Raw genomic sequence first — 16,283 nt, 5'->3', positions numbered from 1 at the left:
TTCCCCCTGGATCCTCCCTGGTCCTAGCAAAGGGCTGCGGGCCCTCAGGCAGGGAGGAGAGACCTGAGCACTCCAAGTAGGCCCAGTACCTGAGCATCTGGGAGAAGGAAGCACTGACTGGCTGGCTACGGGGGAACAGAGCGTCTCAGCCCACACTGCTCCCCAGTCTGCATTTGACATGAATGGTTTGCACTAAAATCAGCCCCTGGGAAGTTCCTGCTGAGAGGTGCCACCCTTGAGCCCAACACTGGCTGAGCACAGAGCTGGGCACAGCTTCCATCTGGCCTCCTCACAGAGATTAGCCCTGGAATTAAACTCTCTGAACATCTCCCTCCAGCTAAGAGAGGATCAAAGCAGGAGGGAAGCCGATGCAGCCTCAGAGATGGGGTCCCGCAGGCGAGCTACCAGCCAGACATCGGAATCCCAGACGAGGCCCCGAATTCCATGAGAACACAGCCCAGAGCTGTCTGCATCTATCTTCATACACAATTTAGCAGCCCCAGCACCAAATCTAATGCCCATTACTGAGGGGATGAGAAAAAACAAAACAAAACTGCTCATTCACCCAGCCAAAATTATCACTTGTTCCAGGCAAACTACGCTGTGAAGACGATTTTATAGATATAATCCTGTCTCCAGTCCACGCAATGCAGCCAGTGCTGGGGTGAAACATAGCAGCTGTTTGACAGCTCACAGCAACACCACATGACCATAGAAGAGATTAAATGAAAACTACACATCAAATTGAAACCAGGGTGAAGTGATTCAAGGCAATTTAAATCATTGATTTAAATGAGGCTGAGGTTTCGTAAAACTAATCTGACAATTTGTGCTGTTAAAAATGTAGATTAAAATGTATTATGAAGTAAATGATAAATGCTGTGGTTTTCCCCTCAGTGCAAGGACGGGCTGGGAATCTCATCTGAATTTACAAAACTACTATTGGCAAAAAGCAAAACAGTGGAAATTAAAGCCGCAATTCCTGTAACTTTCCTGAGGCCTAGCCCCACTGACTTCAGTGCCCCAGCTTGGCCGTGTAAGTGGAAGGACGGGTGTAGATGTTTGCAGCATCAGCAGCTAAATCTCTATTTTTATTAAAAACTTCTCTTTGTGGCATAAAATCGTCGTCACTTTGAAATCAAAATGTGTCAAGGTTAACACTGCGAAGGGAGTTCAATTTCCAATACATGGATAAAGTCACAGGGGCCTGTTTTTAAACACATAGGCCAACAGTTAGCCTAGGAGCCGTCTTTGGGTAGCAGAGGGTAGAAATTTCAGACTTAGGAGCACAGCTCCAGTGGAGAAGGGCAGCTGAGGTGAAGCATTGCAGCTCTCTTGCCTGGTGGAGGCTTGCCTCATGGCATGGGAAGGGAGTGCTGGTTGCAAATGGTACACAGGCTGTCTGCTTCTCCAGTTTGGGTCTGAGCTCTTCTCACAAGGACGTTAATGAGGCCCTGGGTTGGTCTTTTACAGCCCAGAGGAACATTTTAAGTGAGAAGGTTCTTGGCAGAAAAAAAGACTCTAGAATCCAAAATTCTACTAAGAATCAGGAAACGAATTAGAGAAACAAGCACAAAACATCCACTTCAGCTATTTAAGATAATGCAATGGGCAGAAAGCCAAAAATGAGCAGCGCACACATTATTTTAAAAAAAGATTTAAATTAAAAACTCTGATTTTCATCCACCCAGATTAAAAGCGGCAGGGCGCTTATGGAGGCCAGTTGAAGGAACACTCCATCAGCACGTGTGGAGGACCCCTGCCGCTTGCAGGAAACCTTTAAAGACCCCGAATGGGTAGGAGCGTGGCTTCACGGTGCCTCTACGGATGGTGTCCCTAGCCTCGGTTTGCCAGAGGCTGGGAATGGGCGACAGTGGATGGATCGCTTGATAATTCCCTGTTCTGTTCATTCCCTCTGGAGCACCTAGCATTGGCCACTGTCAGAAGACAGGGCACTGGGCTGGATGGATCTTTGGTCTGACCCAGTCTAGCCGTTCTGATATGCCTCCTCCCCTCTACCATCCCGCAGGGTCAGCACTGTCCGAGTCACCCCCCCATCCCTCGGAGTTGCCCTTGGCCAGCTGCTTGACTTGTCAGAGGGGACTGGCTTGGCAAACAGCTATCCCCCCCACCCCAGAGCAAACAAACCCACCCCAAATCCTCACCCAACAGCAGGAGGTGACCCATGAAGCCGAGAATAAGCCACGAAGTGTAGAGCGCTAACAAGCCTTTAATACAGGAGCTCCCTGTTAAGGCATGGAGAGGCGGCACCAGACTCAGGATCATACACTGCATGTATAAATAAGGACAAAGACTAAAAACGAAACTGAATGCCCAGGCTCCGTGGTCAGGCTCGTGAGGCCACTTCACCAGCAGTGCCACTCCCAGCACAGCCCAGGCCAGGGGTGCTCTACCTACCACAGCCCCTCTGCCCATAAGTGACGAGTTGGCACCCAGTGGTTTCTTGCAGCTGGGTTGGCAACACCCAGAGACACACCATGAGCCCCCTTTGCCCACGGAGTGTACAGGACAGAGGGTGCTGCCAGCGGGGCTCTGATCCCTTGTGTCCTGCGCTGAAATCCCCACAGACAAAGTCCCGGTAGAACACACTGTTTCTGTGGAATCCAGAAAGCCCACAATGGGGACAGTGAGAAGTAACCCAGTTACCAGCCAGGGATCTATCAGGAGCCTGGACTCTGCCCTCCTTTCCTGGGGAGCTAGGAGATGGGCAGTGCCCATGTGCAAGTACTGAGGCCAGGAGCAGAAGCTGGAGGGAGGCACTAACCAGGCACCTGGCCTGTTCCTCACTGGGTAGAGGGGAGTAGCCAACGACCTGTATTGGAGTAGCACCAGGCTCCAGTGAAGGGGCTACCCCCTGCACAAGGACCATGCAGGCTGCTCAGTGGGTCTCTGGCTCCATAAAGTGTTTGACTTGGGGGTGCAGTCAGGAGGGTTGTGCTTTCCCAGGGTCACCATTCAGGGCAGGTGCACGCACACCTCTCTCCTCACAGGCCCTAGTGCCCCATCAGGCTTTCCAGCATCACTGCTACTCGTTCTCTGGGGGGAGCTGCACCTGCCAGCACCCCACGCACACAATGCTGCTTGCTTGGTGCAGTAACCGTTAGCTCATCCGCTGCTAAGCTGAGTTATCCGTCCACCCAACAGCGTATTTGGATACAAGCTCTTTACAAAAGGGTTCCTGGCGGGGGTCTGTACGAGGCTCATTTACCCCAGCACTGCCTGGCAGCAATGCAAGCCCCGGGTCCATGTGCTGGTGGGCCCTGCACCGAACACACAAAGCTGTGTCCTTACTCCCTCTCCCCGGCCAGAACGCTGGTCGAGAAACACCTTTCTGGGACTGAGCTGTTCCAAATAATGTCATGGAGTGGGACATGCAACAGCCTCTGCCTAGTGGTGGCAAGGGCAGAGGCAGCCAAGGGGAGGGCTGGGGCAAGCCTGGCCCCCAGAGCAATGGCAAGCAGCCCCAGCTAGCTGAGGCAGAGAGAAGCAGGCTGGACCAGGCCCAGGACAGGGCTCCAGCCCTGGTGGAACTGAGCCAGGCCAGGCAGGATCCCAAAGGGCTACCTTGCAAGTGCCCAGACTGTCCAGAGCCCCAAGGCTATACGTCAGCGGTCTCAGGGAGGAGTGGGCCATGGAGTCCCAAACATGAAGGAGCTGATAGAGGAGAGCATGCTGGAACCCCAGTATTCAAGGATTAGAAATGAGGGCAGGCATGGGCCTCACCCTTCCCTGGGACCTACAAGCCCCCCCACCCAACCACTGCAAGAGGGTGGGGGGTTTGTGAGCCATGCAGAATGCAGGGCTGATGCTGTTCAGCAGGGAAGGACAAAGACAAACCTCTCCTAGCTAGGATACGAGGCTAAGCACAAACGCAGCGTGTCCTTGAGCAAGGATGCTCCTCTCTGTGTGCCAGCCAGCCAGCCCGCCCCGTGCGCGGCACTGCTTTGGGGACATCTGAAGGGGAGCTAAAAACCCACTTTTCCTCGTAGCTGTCTGTGAACATGAAGCAGCTTTGAACCTTTATGAATAAAGTGACTCACTGCTCCATTAAGGGGGGGGGTGTATTTTAGATTAACACACAACTCCAGCACCTCCAATTGACTCCGTTGGCAGGTTTAGTAATCCAAAGAGAGGATTGGGGGTGTGGCCATACCCACCTCTGCCACTGTGTGTGCTGTCCTGGGCAGCGCCAGGAACAGAACCCTGGACAGTCCCCCACTTACCCACGGTATTTCTCTGACCCTGGACAAACAGGGGTTAGGGACCTGCACGGACAGGTCTGCCCCTTGCCTAGAGCTGGGCTCACATCCCTGCTAGGGTCTGTTCACACCTGATGTCACCACTCCTCAGACATGGAGAATCTGCCAGGGGTGGAGCCCTGCCCCTGCTGGCTCTTGAGATTAGGAGACAATTCTAATTGGATTTCAGTGATTATCTGCTCCATCTAGGAGGGCTGAGAAGTGTTTAGCTGGCTCCCCGCTGATTAAATCTTTACTTCACAGTGGTGAGCTTGTGTATCTCTGTATAACACAGTGCTCGCAAACAGACATGTGGTCGAGGTATTGGCTTAGCAGAGCACTTCAGCTTAATGAGCCAGACAGCTGCCAGTGACCAGCTGCACCGGGGGCTTATTCTGTGTCTAGGTGATTTCATCCCGGTTCTGCAGCTCTGAGCAGAGATCCAGTCTCCTCCCGTGCCTCAGGGGACAGCTTGCTAACTGACTGTTCAGGCAGTCTGAAGTCCCTGCCAGTTTTAAAGGTGTATGTGATCAGCATTTGGTTACGATACACAGCCTGCAGGCCAGTCTTCAGTACCACTGCCAGAGGGAGGTATGTATCCTGGGGCACTAGGCCTGGCAAACCTACCTCCAGCCATCACTTGGAAAGCTGCAGCCAGCTTCCAGCACCCATCAAGCAACACCCTCACCCCTGCACAGCTCCGATGTAGACTCTGCTGGCTGCCATGGCCACCTGCTGCTGAGGTCACATCGCCATGTTAGCCCCAGACAACCTGTCTACCCACCCACACCCCCTTTCACATTCAAGAGCTTCTGCCTGGCTCAGCACCCACTCGATAGAGACTGTGAAAGGCCATTAGCTGTCCCCTACTTGTCCTCCAGAGACCTCGACCATGGAAACAACCGGGAGGTGACAAGCATGGTGCTGCGGCACTGCTGAATGCGTCAGGCAGCCGGCGGCTGATTAGAAACGAGACAGACCATCCAATGCCTCAAGTCTTGGCAATCAGCCATGATGGGAGAGGAAGCACAGCAAAGGGAGGCGACAGGTACATGGAAACACAATCCACTCCAGATGCAGTGAAACCTGCCTTCCAGCACCTCCCCGGCACGAGACACGGCCCTTGCTTAAACAAGCACATGAAGTATCCTCAAGGTTCGCTCTATAATTACGTCTGACCTTTAGTTAGAGACCACGCAGTCTGTTCCCGGGGCTGGTTTCACTGTGTGCTTTCTACAGACTATCCTGTAAGTAGCAGGGACTGTGGCTAAGGGGCTCTGTTAACATCAAGATGACGAGAGTTTATTCTGGAATCTGCTTCTTCGCCATTTGACATGAAGATGTCACCTCCCAATTCCCCTCCTTCCACCCCCATAGCTACACAGGGGCTGACATGGTCAAGCCAGCATGCAGCCTGTCAGGAAGGCAGAAATGGCCCCTGGGGTTGGAGATTTGTGATACTGCAGCCATCCTCCCCACTCATCAATACCTGCATGGAGAGAGCACTGCACAAGAGCTAGTAAGACAGAGTTAGCTGCCGGGAAGCGGCTGACCATTCTCGTTGTTGATGGGAGGCACAGGGTAAAAACAAGACAAATGTGTTAAAAGCTCAGAGAGCGAGAACCCGGAGCACTGAACAAATCCAGTTAACACAAAGTTCCTGCCTTCTTCCAACAGGCTCTCTGGCCCTTCCTCAGGCCCAGGGTCAGACACCCTGCAGGTGCTTGGTTAGATAGTGGTTTGCCCATATTAACATGAGGAAGTCAGAGTCCTCACTATGCTCGCAGCAGGCCCCGTTGCGAGCCAAGCCCCAGTGAGCTGGGTTAGAGGGATCGCCGGAGGCTGCGGCACTCAGTCCTCTCACAGCTTGAGATGCAGCAGGCATTATTCACAGCTTACAAGTCCAGACGTCTGCCGCACACACGGGCTGGTGCCTGGTTGCTCAGATGGTTGGCTCCTTGGTGGAAGGCGCAAGGGCCTGCAGATGTTTACGGGAGTCCTAGGCCAGAGGAATTACACTGGTTAATACGCCCGAAATGCTGAGTATAACTGCGCGTGAAGGGGTCGTGTTTCTCTCCCCATAAGCCCAGGTCTCGGGGCAGCCCCAGGGGTGGGGGTCTCAGCTATTCAGGGTCTCCCGAAAGCTGGCACGCTGTATGAACAATCCCCATAGGGTCAGTAACTGGTCATCCTCCTTTCTCCTCCTCTAGGACCCGCCAAGCCAGCACCCATCTCCTAGCAGGCCCCATCTCTACCACCACCATGCTGCTGCTGCGTGTCACTCTGTCCCTCCCTCTTACACCTGCTGCCAGCCCAGCAAGTTTCAGACAGTGTGTGCTTTCTGACAGCACTGGCCTGGGGAGCGCCTGGCTGGGGCTGACATTCAGCATTGGGAGCTGGGATGAACTTCCTTCCCGGGGGCTTTTAACCAGGCCCAAGAGCAGGCCCCGACTTTAACCAGCACATTCCAAAGCACCACATCAGCTGCATCTAGTCAATGTGTTCAATCCTCCCCACTCATTCTGGATGACAACGTTTGGAAGCTTAGCATGAGACAGTCCCGCCCTGACTTCCAAAGGGGCCAAGCACACACAGCAGACTGCAGCAACCCTCATCTTTAATACAGAGAGAAAGACTCAGGGCACTGCAGCTCCCAGTATGCTATGATCCAGGCCACTTAACTGGAGATGGAGTATTGCATGCTGGGATCTGTCATCCTGCAGGCTTCATGCCCATAGTCAAGATAAAGGCAGGCACAGACTTGCAATGGGCTGCAGGGGTTTACATGTACTGGAGTGGTGTGGAGGACAACATGTGTTTATGGTACCTGGTGTGTACAGAATTTCTCACCTCTTTCCTGCCCTCAGACAATTTCAGCTTTGCTCGGGTGCCATGACTTGCTGGAGATGCAGGCAGTCTCTGTAACTGGACAGGGTTTAAATAGTGAGACAGAAGCAGAAGGGTCAGAGGGAGCAGCGACAGGTTGGGGGAAGAACTGACACTCCAAGATCTTCCTTGCAAGCAGACCATGCTAAGTACATGGTAGGTCTCTTACCCAAGTCCAAATTCACCCCGACATGGTGTTACTGCACAAAGGACAACCATCTCCTGTACAGGGAGCAGATGCCTTTGCCTTTAGCTGATGGTTGTCTAGATTAACCCACCAAACTGACCTGGGCCTAGCACTGAGAGTGAGAGGAAAGATGCAGGGCTGGTCTGGAGGCCAATATGAAAATAATCTGAATTCAAATTGGAACGGTGCAAAGAAGGGCTCCTAGGATGATCAGGGGAACGGAGAGCGAGCTTCCGAGAGGAGACTGGAAGATGGTGGCTTGTTCAGCCTAGCACAGTGCAGGCTGAGAGGGGATCAGTTGCTCTCCATAAATACCCTGGGAGGGAGAAGAGCTGCTGCAGCTAAAGGACACTGCTGGCACCAGAACAAATGGAGCTATGGCTGGAAATGAGACGGTGGTTTCTAACCCTCACAGGGAAGCCATCTGGAGCAGCCTCCCAGTAGGAGCAGTGGAGCAAACAACCTACTAGTTTGAGGATGGAGCTTGATAAGTCAATGATGGGGACAATCTGTCAGGGCTTCCCTGCGATATCAGGGACAGGACTCCATGGCCAGGAGGTCCTGTGCTCCTAACATGAATCTTCAGCTCAGTCCCTCAGAGAGCGCCATGGCAAAGATCCAGGGGAAGTGGGAGAAGCAGCTTCGGAGGAGTGAGAAAGTGAGGCTGATATAATGGGATAAACTGGAGGGCAGAGAAGCCAGGAGAGAACTTCCACAGCACGACTGGAGCCAGAGGAGCACCGCCCACGTGAGAACAAGCACTGAACTCCAGGGCTGTCTCCATTCCAAGCCTCGGGTTGCACAAAGGGCTGTCCTCAGAATGGCGTCTTCTGGCCTCCTGTCTGATTGCAGACAGATCACCCACAGGCCCAGACTCCAGCAGAGAGCAGCCAACACTCCCCCGGTGAAGCGAAGTCCCACATACCACCTCCTCTCCAGGAAGCACACGCAGCCCCAGGCACAGCTCTTACCAGGCGGAGGTTCTCTTTGCTGGCTCCCTCCAATTCCGGTGTGGAGTCCCTGCTTTTCCTTTCCAAGATCAGTGGGTTCCCCAGCATCCTCCGCTGAATTAGAAAGAAGAGAGCATTGTTGGTAAGTGCGGAGAGAGGCCTTAAGGGGGGGAAGGGAGCGCTGGGAGAGGATGAGGATTCTGGGTTGAAGTCACAGCCTCACGTGGCCAGCAGTTGGATGCTGGGAAAAGAAGCAAAGGATTCCCCGCAAACAGGACCAACCTGAAATCCGACCCAACAAGATTTGCTCAGAGGAAGGTGTGGCAGGGCACCTTCTCTCAGCACTTCCACCTCTGGCCGTGGCAGGGCCTGGGGTAAAGCAATCACACTCCAGACAGTGTTTCTCTTTGCCCGCTGGGTTTACTTACCAGGATTTTGGAGGTAGGCCTCGGGGCAGGCCCTAGAAGTGCTCCTCCACCAAACAAAGAGAAACCAATTTACAAACACAAACCTTCCCCTGCCCCCTCGCTGGGCGATGTTGTCCTCTTGTAGGCCCCACGGTGTCAGTCCTTCCCCTAAACAGGCATTTAGCTTCCTCTCCCTCTCTCTCCAGCGGCCCTTGGCTGGACTCTCTGAGGTAACCCCTTCCCAACTGGTAGGAAAAAGGGTCTTTATCATTTTAGGGCTAACAGATCTGTCTTCCACCACTCGCTTGCAGCCATCAGACGGCCTTCATCACAGAAGGATGAAAGATACTCTTCACTTTGCACGGGCACAGACATTGGGCCTGAGACCAGAATAGGCTCATTTAGCATGATATCCTGCCTCTGACAGTGGCTGACACAAGCTGTCCAGAGGAAAGTGTGAAACATCCCCGAGGGAACTGGGGGTTTACCCACCACGAGGGAAGTTTCTTTCCCCAGCTGTCAGGTGGTGGCTGCCTCATGCCCTGGTGCAGGATGTTTCTATCCTCACACTGACATTATTGTTACCCTTTCTAATGTACCTGAAGACATGCTGATTATCTGGAGAAGCAGCTAATCCCATATCTGATTAGCTATGACAGCCTGGGGCAGCGAGTTCCCCAACTCATTAAGCATGGTGTAGAAAGGTCTTAGCAGTTTTCCATTTAAATTAAAGCTCAGAAAAAAGTCTTAACTATAAGAGCAGTAGACCAATGGCACAGCCTGCCTAGGGAGGTCGTAGAAGCTGCTTCGCTGGAGGTTTTCAAAAGGAGGCTAGATAGCCATCTCTCTGGGATGGGTTAGACACAACAATTCTTGAATCTCAGCTAGGGGTTAGACTAACTCAGTGTTTCTCAATGACCAGTCTGTGGACCGGCGCCAGTCCCTGAGATCTCCCTGACACAGTTTAGGAAGGCAGCAAGCCAGTCCCTGGTATCAAAAAGGTTGAGAAACACTGAACTAGATGATCCTTGCGGTCCCCTCTAACCCTATGATTTACATGTGTTGGCTCCAATATCATTGCTCTGCCATTATGCAGGGTAACTAGAGCACAGTCTGTTTTCTCTGCACCATTCAGTATTTCATATCCCTCTCCTGGCCCTTCCTCCAGCAAACTGTCCCAGGCTTTTCAGTCCCTCCAGAGCTTGTTGTCTGTTCCTGGGCCCCTTCTAGGCTGTTCTGGAGCTGAGGTGACCTGTACACATACGCGTACACCCTGGGGCCGATGCAGAGGTTTGGAATAGTCTCCATTTTGTTCTCTACCCCTTTCCTCAGGCACCTCAACTCTTAGTTTACTCTTCTGACCACTGCACATGAGCAGGGGCGTTCAGTAAGCTGGACCATCCCAACATGCTGCAAAGAGCCAGGCCTGAGAGAAGATTTGGGAGCTGCCCCGAAGCATAGAAGAGGGAAGCGGGCAGGGCCAGAGAGGGACTTTGGCCAGAGACCCGTGGCAGACAGCACTCTGACGGGGAGCTGCAGTTACCTTGATGAGGCCGCTGAAGGAGCGGGAGCGGGTGCGCCTCTGTACCGGGGGTGTTGGCGCATCGGGCCCAGGAGTGAGAGTGCCAGGATGCTTATGGAACTAGAGAGAACACGCAGGGCACCATGTTAGGTGTTAAACCAACAACTCCGCTATCTTCCAGTCACCCCCGCCAGCTACCCAGCTCAGCTCCAGGGCACTGCACCCCAATCCCCACACGTGCTCAGGATCTGTGGGTGGCTTTGTGGGCGAGCCTTGCCTCTGGGAGCCTGCAGCCAGCGGTGTGCTCCCTTGGACTAGCCCTTGCTCCCTGAACATTACCTGCCGGATGAGCTTTTTCTTTTTAGCAGAGTCTGGCATGCTGTGGATGTGGTGGAAGAGCTCCTTCAGCGCCTCCTCCGTGTGCTGCTGTGTCTCCTCCTGGTGGGATGGATCCAGCCTACTCCGCTTCTGAGACTTCAGGGGCTGGAGTTCCTTGGACCCGGCAGATGTCAGCAAATCCAGGTCATCCTGGGAAAGTTCAGAGGGGCAGGCTCATGTTCCCACGTCACTCCCTGCCCTAGTGCCAGCCTGCTGCACTCCACAGGGTGGGCACACTGGCAATCCCAGGAGCGACATGACTCGTTACAAAACCCAAACCAGCCATTGCGTCTCAGGGCCCACAGGAACAGCTGTGCCAGCTCCCATGCAAGACCTAGTCACACCCCATTCCCAATGCTGTGCAGCAACAGTCCGCTAACAAACCCATTGGGGGCGGGGGCATCAGTGAGAAGGTGACCGGAAATCACAGGGCAGCAGCTCCCCCAGGCTGACAAGGACTTGGTGCAGCTCTCCCTCCAGTGCATCATGGGGAAGGGCTGGTTTGCTGGAGAGCGAGGGGAGAAATTCTCTTTCCCCATCAAGTGGAGGGTCTGATCTCCAAGCTCCCCTTGCTTGCAGCAGCTCGTGCAGCCCCCAGACCAAGAACAGCCTGACCACAGCGGCTAATGTAAATGGCTCAGGTCGGTTTGAACACAGCAGCCCAGCAAAGAAGTATCTAGTCACTACACATACTGTGCCTGGGGACAGAGAATAGGCCTGGGGGCTGCCATGGTGTCTATGCTCCAGCTCCGCCCTCCAGTGCCATCACCCGGGTGATCCCGAGTCATGGTCCCATGGCAGCTCCCCCTCCCGTCTCTGGGCAGAGCCTGTTTCAGTTTTCAGCTTCTCTCACTTGTAAAACCCTCTGCACAGCACCAGAGTGACACACCTTCCTCCCAGCACCTGCCCTTCCCCATGGGCAGCCACTCATCTGCTGTCCTTACCTTCGAAGCGTGCACTCGGGACCCCAGGTAGTGCAGCCTGGCACATTCACGAACGTATGCCGGAGCCTGGGCAGGGAGGGAAGGCAGGCAGTGAGCACAGATGAGAGCTGGCATTTCCCATGGGCCTTGAACCACCCTGCACACCCCACCAGCCCCTCTGCACTCAAGGAGCCAGTGGCTCCACAAGCACTTTTCTCTGTCCAATGCAGTGACAGGGATTGTGGTACAATGAGCTTCTGCTGAGACACGAAACCAGCCCCAGTGGAACAGAGAGAGTACAGCCAGCCCAACATATCCTGAAAAGGGTCTAAGTGCTTTCTCCATTTGCAAATAACTCAGCCAGCCGCGGGACCCTGAGCCGGAGACTGACTAAGAGAGGAGGAAATGCTCATCTAGAGACGGTGAGGCCTTGCAGAGAGAAAATGGGCATGCTGAGAACTGCTTTCCTGAAAATGGCAGCTCCAGGCCCCGGAGACCCATGACTGGCGAGCGTGCTGGATGGCCAAGACGCAGGCTACTCTGTAAATGAGCTCTGTCCTCCCTGAGAGCCCCTGGACTGGGGCAGAGAGCCCCTCAGCAAAGTCCCACCAGCCCACCCTGCACCTGGAGTGTGCAGTGCTGGGCCTCTCCTTTGGTCACAGTCTACCAGCTCAGCCTCAGCCCTGGGAGAGGCTTCACCATGTGCGTGAATATCAATGAGACCGAGGGCATCCCACTTGCATACAGATTCAACTCCTATCAGCACTCACCAGGGGAGAGCCCCAGGAGATGTTCTCCCATACATAGAGACCCTGAGTTCCCCAGAAATGGCCCTTGTGAACATCCTCTATGGCCTGGTCTACACTACACGTTTAAACCGATTTTAGCAGCGTTAAACCGATTTAACGCTGTACCCGTCCACATGAGGCCCTTTATATCGATATAAAGGGCTCTTTAAATCGGTTTCTGTACTCCTCCCCGACGAGAGGAGTAGCGCTAAAATCGGTATTACCATATTGGATTAGGGTTAGTGTGGCCGCAAATCGACGGTATTGGCCTCCGGGCAGTATCTCACAGTGCACCACTGTGACCGCTCTGGACAGCAATCTGAACTCGGATGCACTGGCCAGGTAGACAGGAAAAGCCCCACGAACTTTTGAATTGCATTTCCTGTTTGCCCAGCGTGGAGCTCTGATCAGCACAGGTGGCGATGCAGTCCCAAATCCAAAAAGAGCTCCAGCATGGGCCGTACGGGAGATACTGGATCTGATCGCTGTATGGGGAGACAAATCTGTTCTATCACAGCTCCGTTACAGAAGACGAAATGCCAAAGCATTTGAAAAAAATCTCCAGGCTATGATACAGAGTCCACAGCACAGTGCTGTGTGACGAGCATAACGGAAAGCCAAAGAATCAAATGGACGCTCATGGAAGGAGGGAGGGGGTACTGAGGACTCCAGCTATCCCACAGTCCCCGCAGTCTCCAAAAAGTATTTGCATTCTTGGCTGAGCTCCCAATGCCTGTAGGGTCAAACACATTGTCCAGGGTGGTTCAGGGTATATCTTGTCAATTTACTCCCTCTCCCGCCCCCCATGAAAGAAAAGAGAAAAAAATCATTTCTTGACTTTTTTCAATGTCACCCTATGTCTACTGAATGCTGCTGGTAGACGCGATGCTGCGGCAGTGAAGAGCAGTATCCGCTCCCCTCCCCTCCCCAGTGACAGACGGTACAAAATGACTACTATCTGTCATCATAATCAGCCCATGAGTGCTCCTGGCTGGCCTCAGATGAGGCTGGCCAGGGGTGCCCAGATAAAAATAGAAATGACTCCCGGTCATTCCCATTAGATGGTACAGAACGGCTGGTAACCGTCCTCATCATAGCAACTGGGGGCTGAACTCCATCAGCCCCCTCCCTTTCATGTGTAAAGAAAAGATTCTGTACTGCCTGGACTATCTTAGCAGCGGGATGCTGGGCTCCTCTCCCCCGCACCGCTTAATGTCCTGTCTGGACTATCATAGCAGCTGGAGGCTGCCTCCCCCCCATTTTATCTCACTAACAAGCCAGTGTTTCTTATTCCTGCATTCTTTATTACTTCATCACACAAATGGGGGACACTGCCACGGTAGCCCAGAAAGGTTGGGAGAGAAGGGAATCAATGGGTGGGGTTGTTGCAGGGGCACCCCCCCGTGAATGACATGCAGCTCATCATTTCTGCGGGATCTGACACGGAGCGACTGTGCTCTCTGGTTCTCTGTTACACTGGTTCTCTAGTACACTAGCCCCACATTCTAGGCAGGACTGACTATTTTTAGATACCATAAAGGAGGGAATGACCCGGGGGGTCATTCCCATTTTTGTCTTTGCACCCCCGGCCGCCCCCAGCCAGGGGCACCCATGACAGCAGCAGACGGTACAGAACGACTGGTAACCATCTCTGATGTCATGCAAAGGCAAATGAATGCTGCTGTGTAGTGCTGCAGTATCGCCTCTGTCAGCGGCGTCCAGTACACATACGGTGACAGTAAAAAAAAAAAGCTGAACGGGCTCCATGGTTGCCATGCTATGGCGTCTGCCAGGGCAATCCAGGGAAAAAGGGCGCGAAATGATTGTCTGCCGTTGCTTTCCTGGAGGAAGGAATGACTGACGACATTTACCCAGAACCACCTGCGACAATGATTTTTGCCCCATCAGGCACTGGGATCTCAACCCAGAATTCCAAGGGGCTGGGGAGACTGCGGAAACTATGGGATAGCTACGGAATAGCTACCCACAGTGCAACGCTCCAGAAATCAACGCTAGCCTCGGACCATGGACGCACACTGCCGAATTAATGTGCTTAGTGTGGCCGCGTGCACTCGACTTTATACAATCTCTTTTACAAAACCGGTTTATGTAAAATCGGAATAATCTCGTAGTGTAGACGTACCCTATGAAACAAACATGCTTTGGAGCCTGCCAAAGCCAGTGCCTGAACTGGCCTGCAGAGGGTGCTGTCAACCAGCCAAAGGAGGAAGACGCCAAGTTCAGGCATCTCAGACCTGTGCACTTCGCTTCTGCTGGGTCACTGGCGTGGCACTTCTCAGTTTCCCCCTCTCAGGAGAGCACAGGCAGTGTCACCAGCCAGCCGCAGCACCCTGCAAGCCCCTCCAGGAAGGCATGGGGAAGAGACAGGGAGAGCAGGGGTACGAGGCCCCCATGGGGCACACTGACCTTGAAGAGTTTCTGCGAGTGTTTGATCATGAAGGCCACGCCATCATTCAGCTTTGTGATATTCTCCTGCAGGTCATTTGCTGTCACCTGGTGAGGGGATGAAGGCCAAGCACGAGCATTAGAAGGGGAGGAGGCTGGGTGTGCTGCCAGACTCCCCGGGGAAGTTCTTGTCTCTCTGCTCAGGTCTCTATTGCACTGGACACACAGCACACCCATAGGCAGGCTGCACAGATCCAAAGCCTGCGCCAGGATAGCCCAAGCTCTCAGCACCTGCACCTCAGAGCAGATGTTTAGCAGCAGGCACAGGTGGCCTGCAGAGAAAGGGCTGCAGTGCATCACTCACAAGGCAATTCTTAGAAACAGCAGGACTTTGGTGACTTTTCAGATGCATTGAAAAAGAGGAAGCAATATACACGTCTGTCACTCCTATGGCAGGCAGCAGCCTCCCCCAACACAGCTCTGCCAAGGCCCCTTAATCTTGACTGTCAGCCCAACCCTCTCCCAACTCCTGTGTCCCCCACACAGCCTGGCCAGCACCCTCCTGTCCTGGCTCATGGCCCCATCTGCTGTTGTAATCCAGAGCCCCACTGTTCTGCCCTGCAGTATAACCCAGCTGCTGCGAAGCGTTGCTTACATTTCTGGGCCACAGGATGTGGGGTGCAAACATGAGCGCCAGGTTGTGGGCAGACATCTTGTTCTTGTCCTGTTTCTTGGCCGTTTGGTAGAGCAGGTCCAGCAGCAGCCTGAGCAGATTGCGATTGGGCGGGGGGAGGATCAGGAAGAGCAGCTGCAGGGCTTCGATCTGCCGCTCCTTATCTGGCGTGCTGGTCTTGTTCCCCTTGTCATCAAACTGCATCAGGCCTGCAAGCCAGGGCACAGGAGCTGAAGCCACCTGGAGCCCCTCAGGTCTCCGTAACCAGGAAGCTAGGTCCACACTGGCCAGTTACCCAATCCTCTCCCCCATACATTATACTTCTCCAGACATGCCTACCACGCCTCCATCACCCCCCGGGAACCTTCCATCTCCCCCAGGTGGGCCTGGTTAACTCCTGCCCCCAAGGCGGAAACGACACAAGAAAAACATCCTCAGGGTCATTCACCTTTTGGGTCCCTCCCCTGTCACAAGACCCAGGTCCTGAAAGAGAGGAACATCCCAGTGTGTGGCCAGTTGACATAAGCTGCCCTCGAGGAGGCTTGCTCAGCTCCCATCCCCATGACCCCATCCCTTGTGTCTATCACTGCCCTGTTGCCTACTCACCTGCAATTTTAAGGTGGGCTTGGAAGTGCTTGTGTGTCAGCAGGGGCTCAGGTAATTCACCCAGGAACATCTTCAGCAGAGAGGCCACATCGTTGGAGTGAAATTCCCCCGATTCCAGGTCAATATCAGCCCCGCTGTTCAGGGCATCCTTCAGGATCTGCTGCCTGAGACTGTTCCCTGGCACTCGAAACAAGCCCTCCATTCGCAGATCTGCTCGGCAGGGAGTTGGGAGAGAGGTCACGCATCGTGAGGAGCGGGCTCCCAACCTTTGACACAAGGAGCCCTCTCCCAATTTCCC

The 16,283-nt window shown here is 53.8% G+C and overlaps 1 protein-coding gene across 2 annotated transcripts in view; it reads right to left on the bottom strand.

Moving 5' to 3' along the window:
• Positions 1-5,077: 5,077 nt before the first annotated feature.
• ARHGAP19 (Rho GTPase activating protein 19) overlaps positions 5,078-16,283 on the bottom strand; it is a 64,589-nt gene continuing 53,383 nt past the window's right edge. For both annotated transcript variants that reach the window (XM_030570609.1, XM_030570610.1), the window contains exons 4-12: positions 15,986-16,195; positions 15,362-15,588; positions 14,728-14,814; positions 11,534-11,599; positions 10,551-10,739; positions 10,233-10,331; positions 8,304-8,396; positions 7,110-7,184; positions 5,078-6,258 (exon numbers count right to left, since the gene is read on the bottom strand). In XM_030570609.1, coding sequence (XP_030426469.1) covers positions 6,202-6,258; positions 7,110-7,184; positions 8,304-8,396; positions 10,233-10,331; positions 10,551-10,739; positions 11,534-11,599; positions 14,728-14,814; positions 15,362-15,588; positions 15,986-16,195 — 1,103 coding nt within the window. In that variant the 3' untranslated portion in view covers positions 5,078-6,201. The remainder of the gene's footprint in view (positions 6,259-7,109; positions 7,185-8,303; positions 8,397-10,232; positions 10,332-10,550; positions 10,740-11,533; positions 11,600-14,727; positions 14,815-15,361; positions 15,589-15,985; positions 16,196-16,283) is intronic.

This window comes from Gopherus evgoodei, chromosome 7 (genome assembly GCF_007399415.2).
Source record: "Gopherus evgoodei ecotype Sinaloan lineage chromosome 7, rGopEvg1_v1.p, whole genome shotgun sequence".
In the NCBI taxonomy this organism is placed as follows: Eukaryota; Metazoa; Chordata; order Testudines; family Testudinidae; genus Gopherus; species Gopherus evgoodei.
This window is presented reverse-complemented; position numbering and strand designations above follow the sequence as displayed.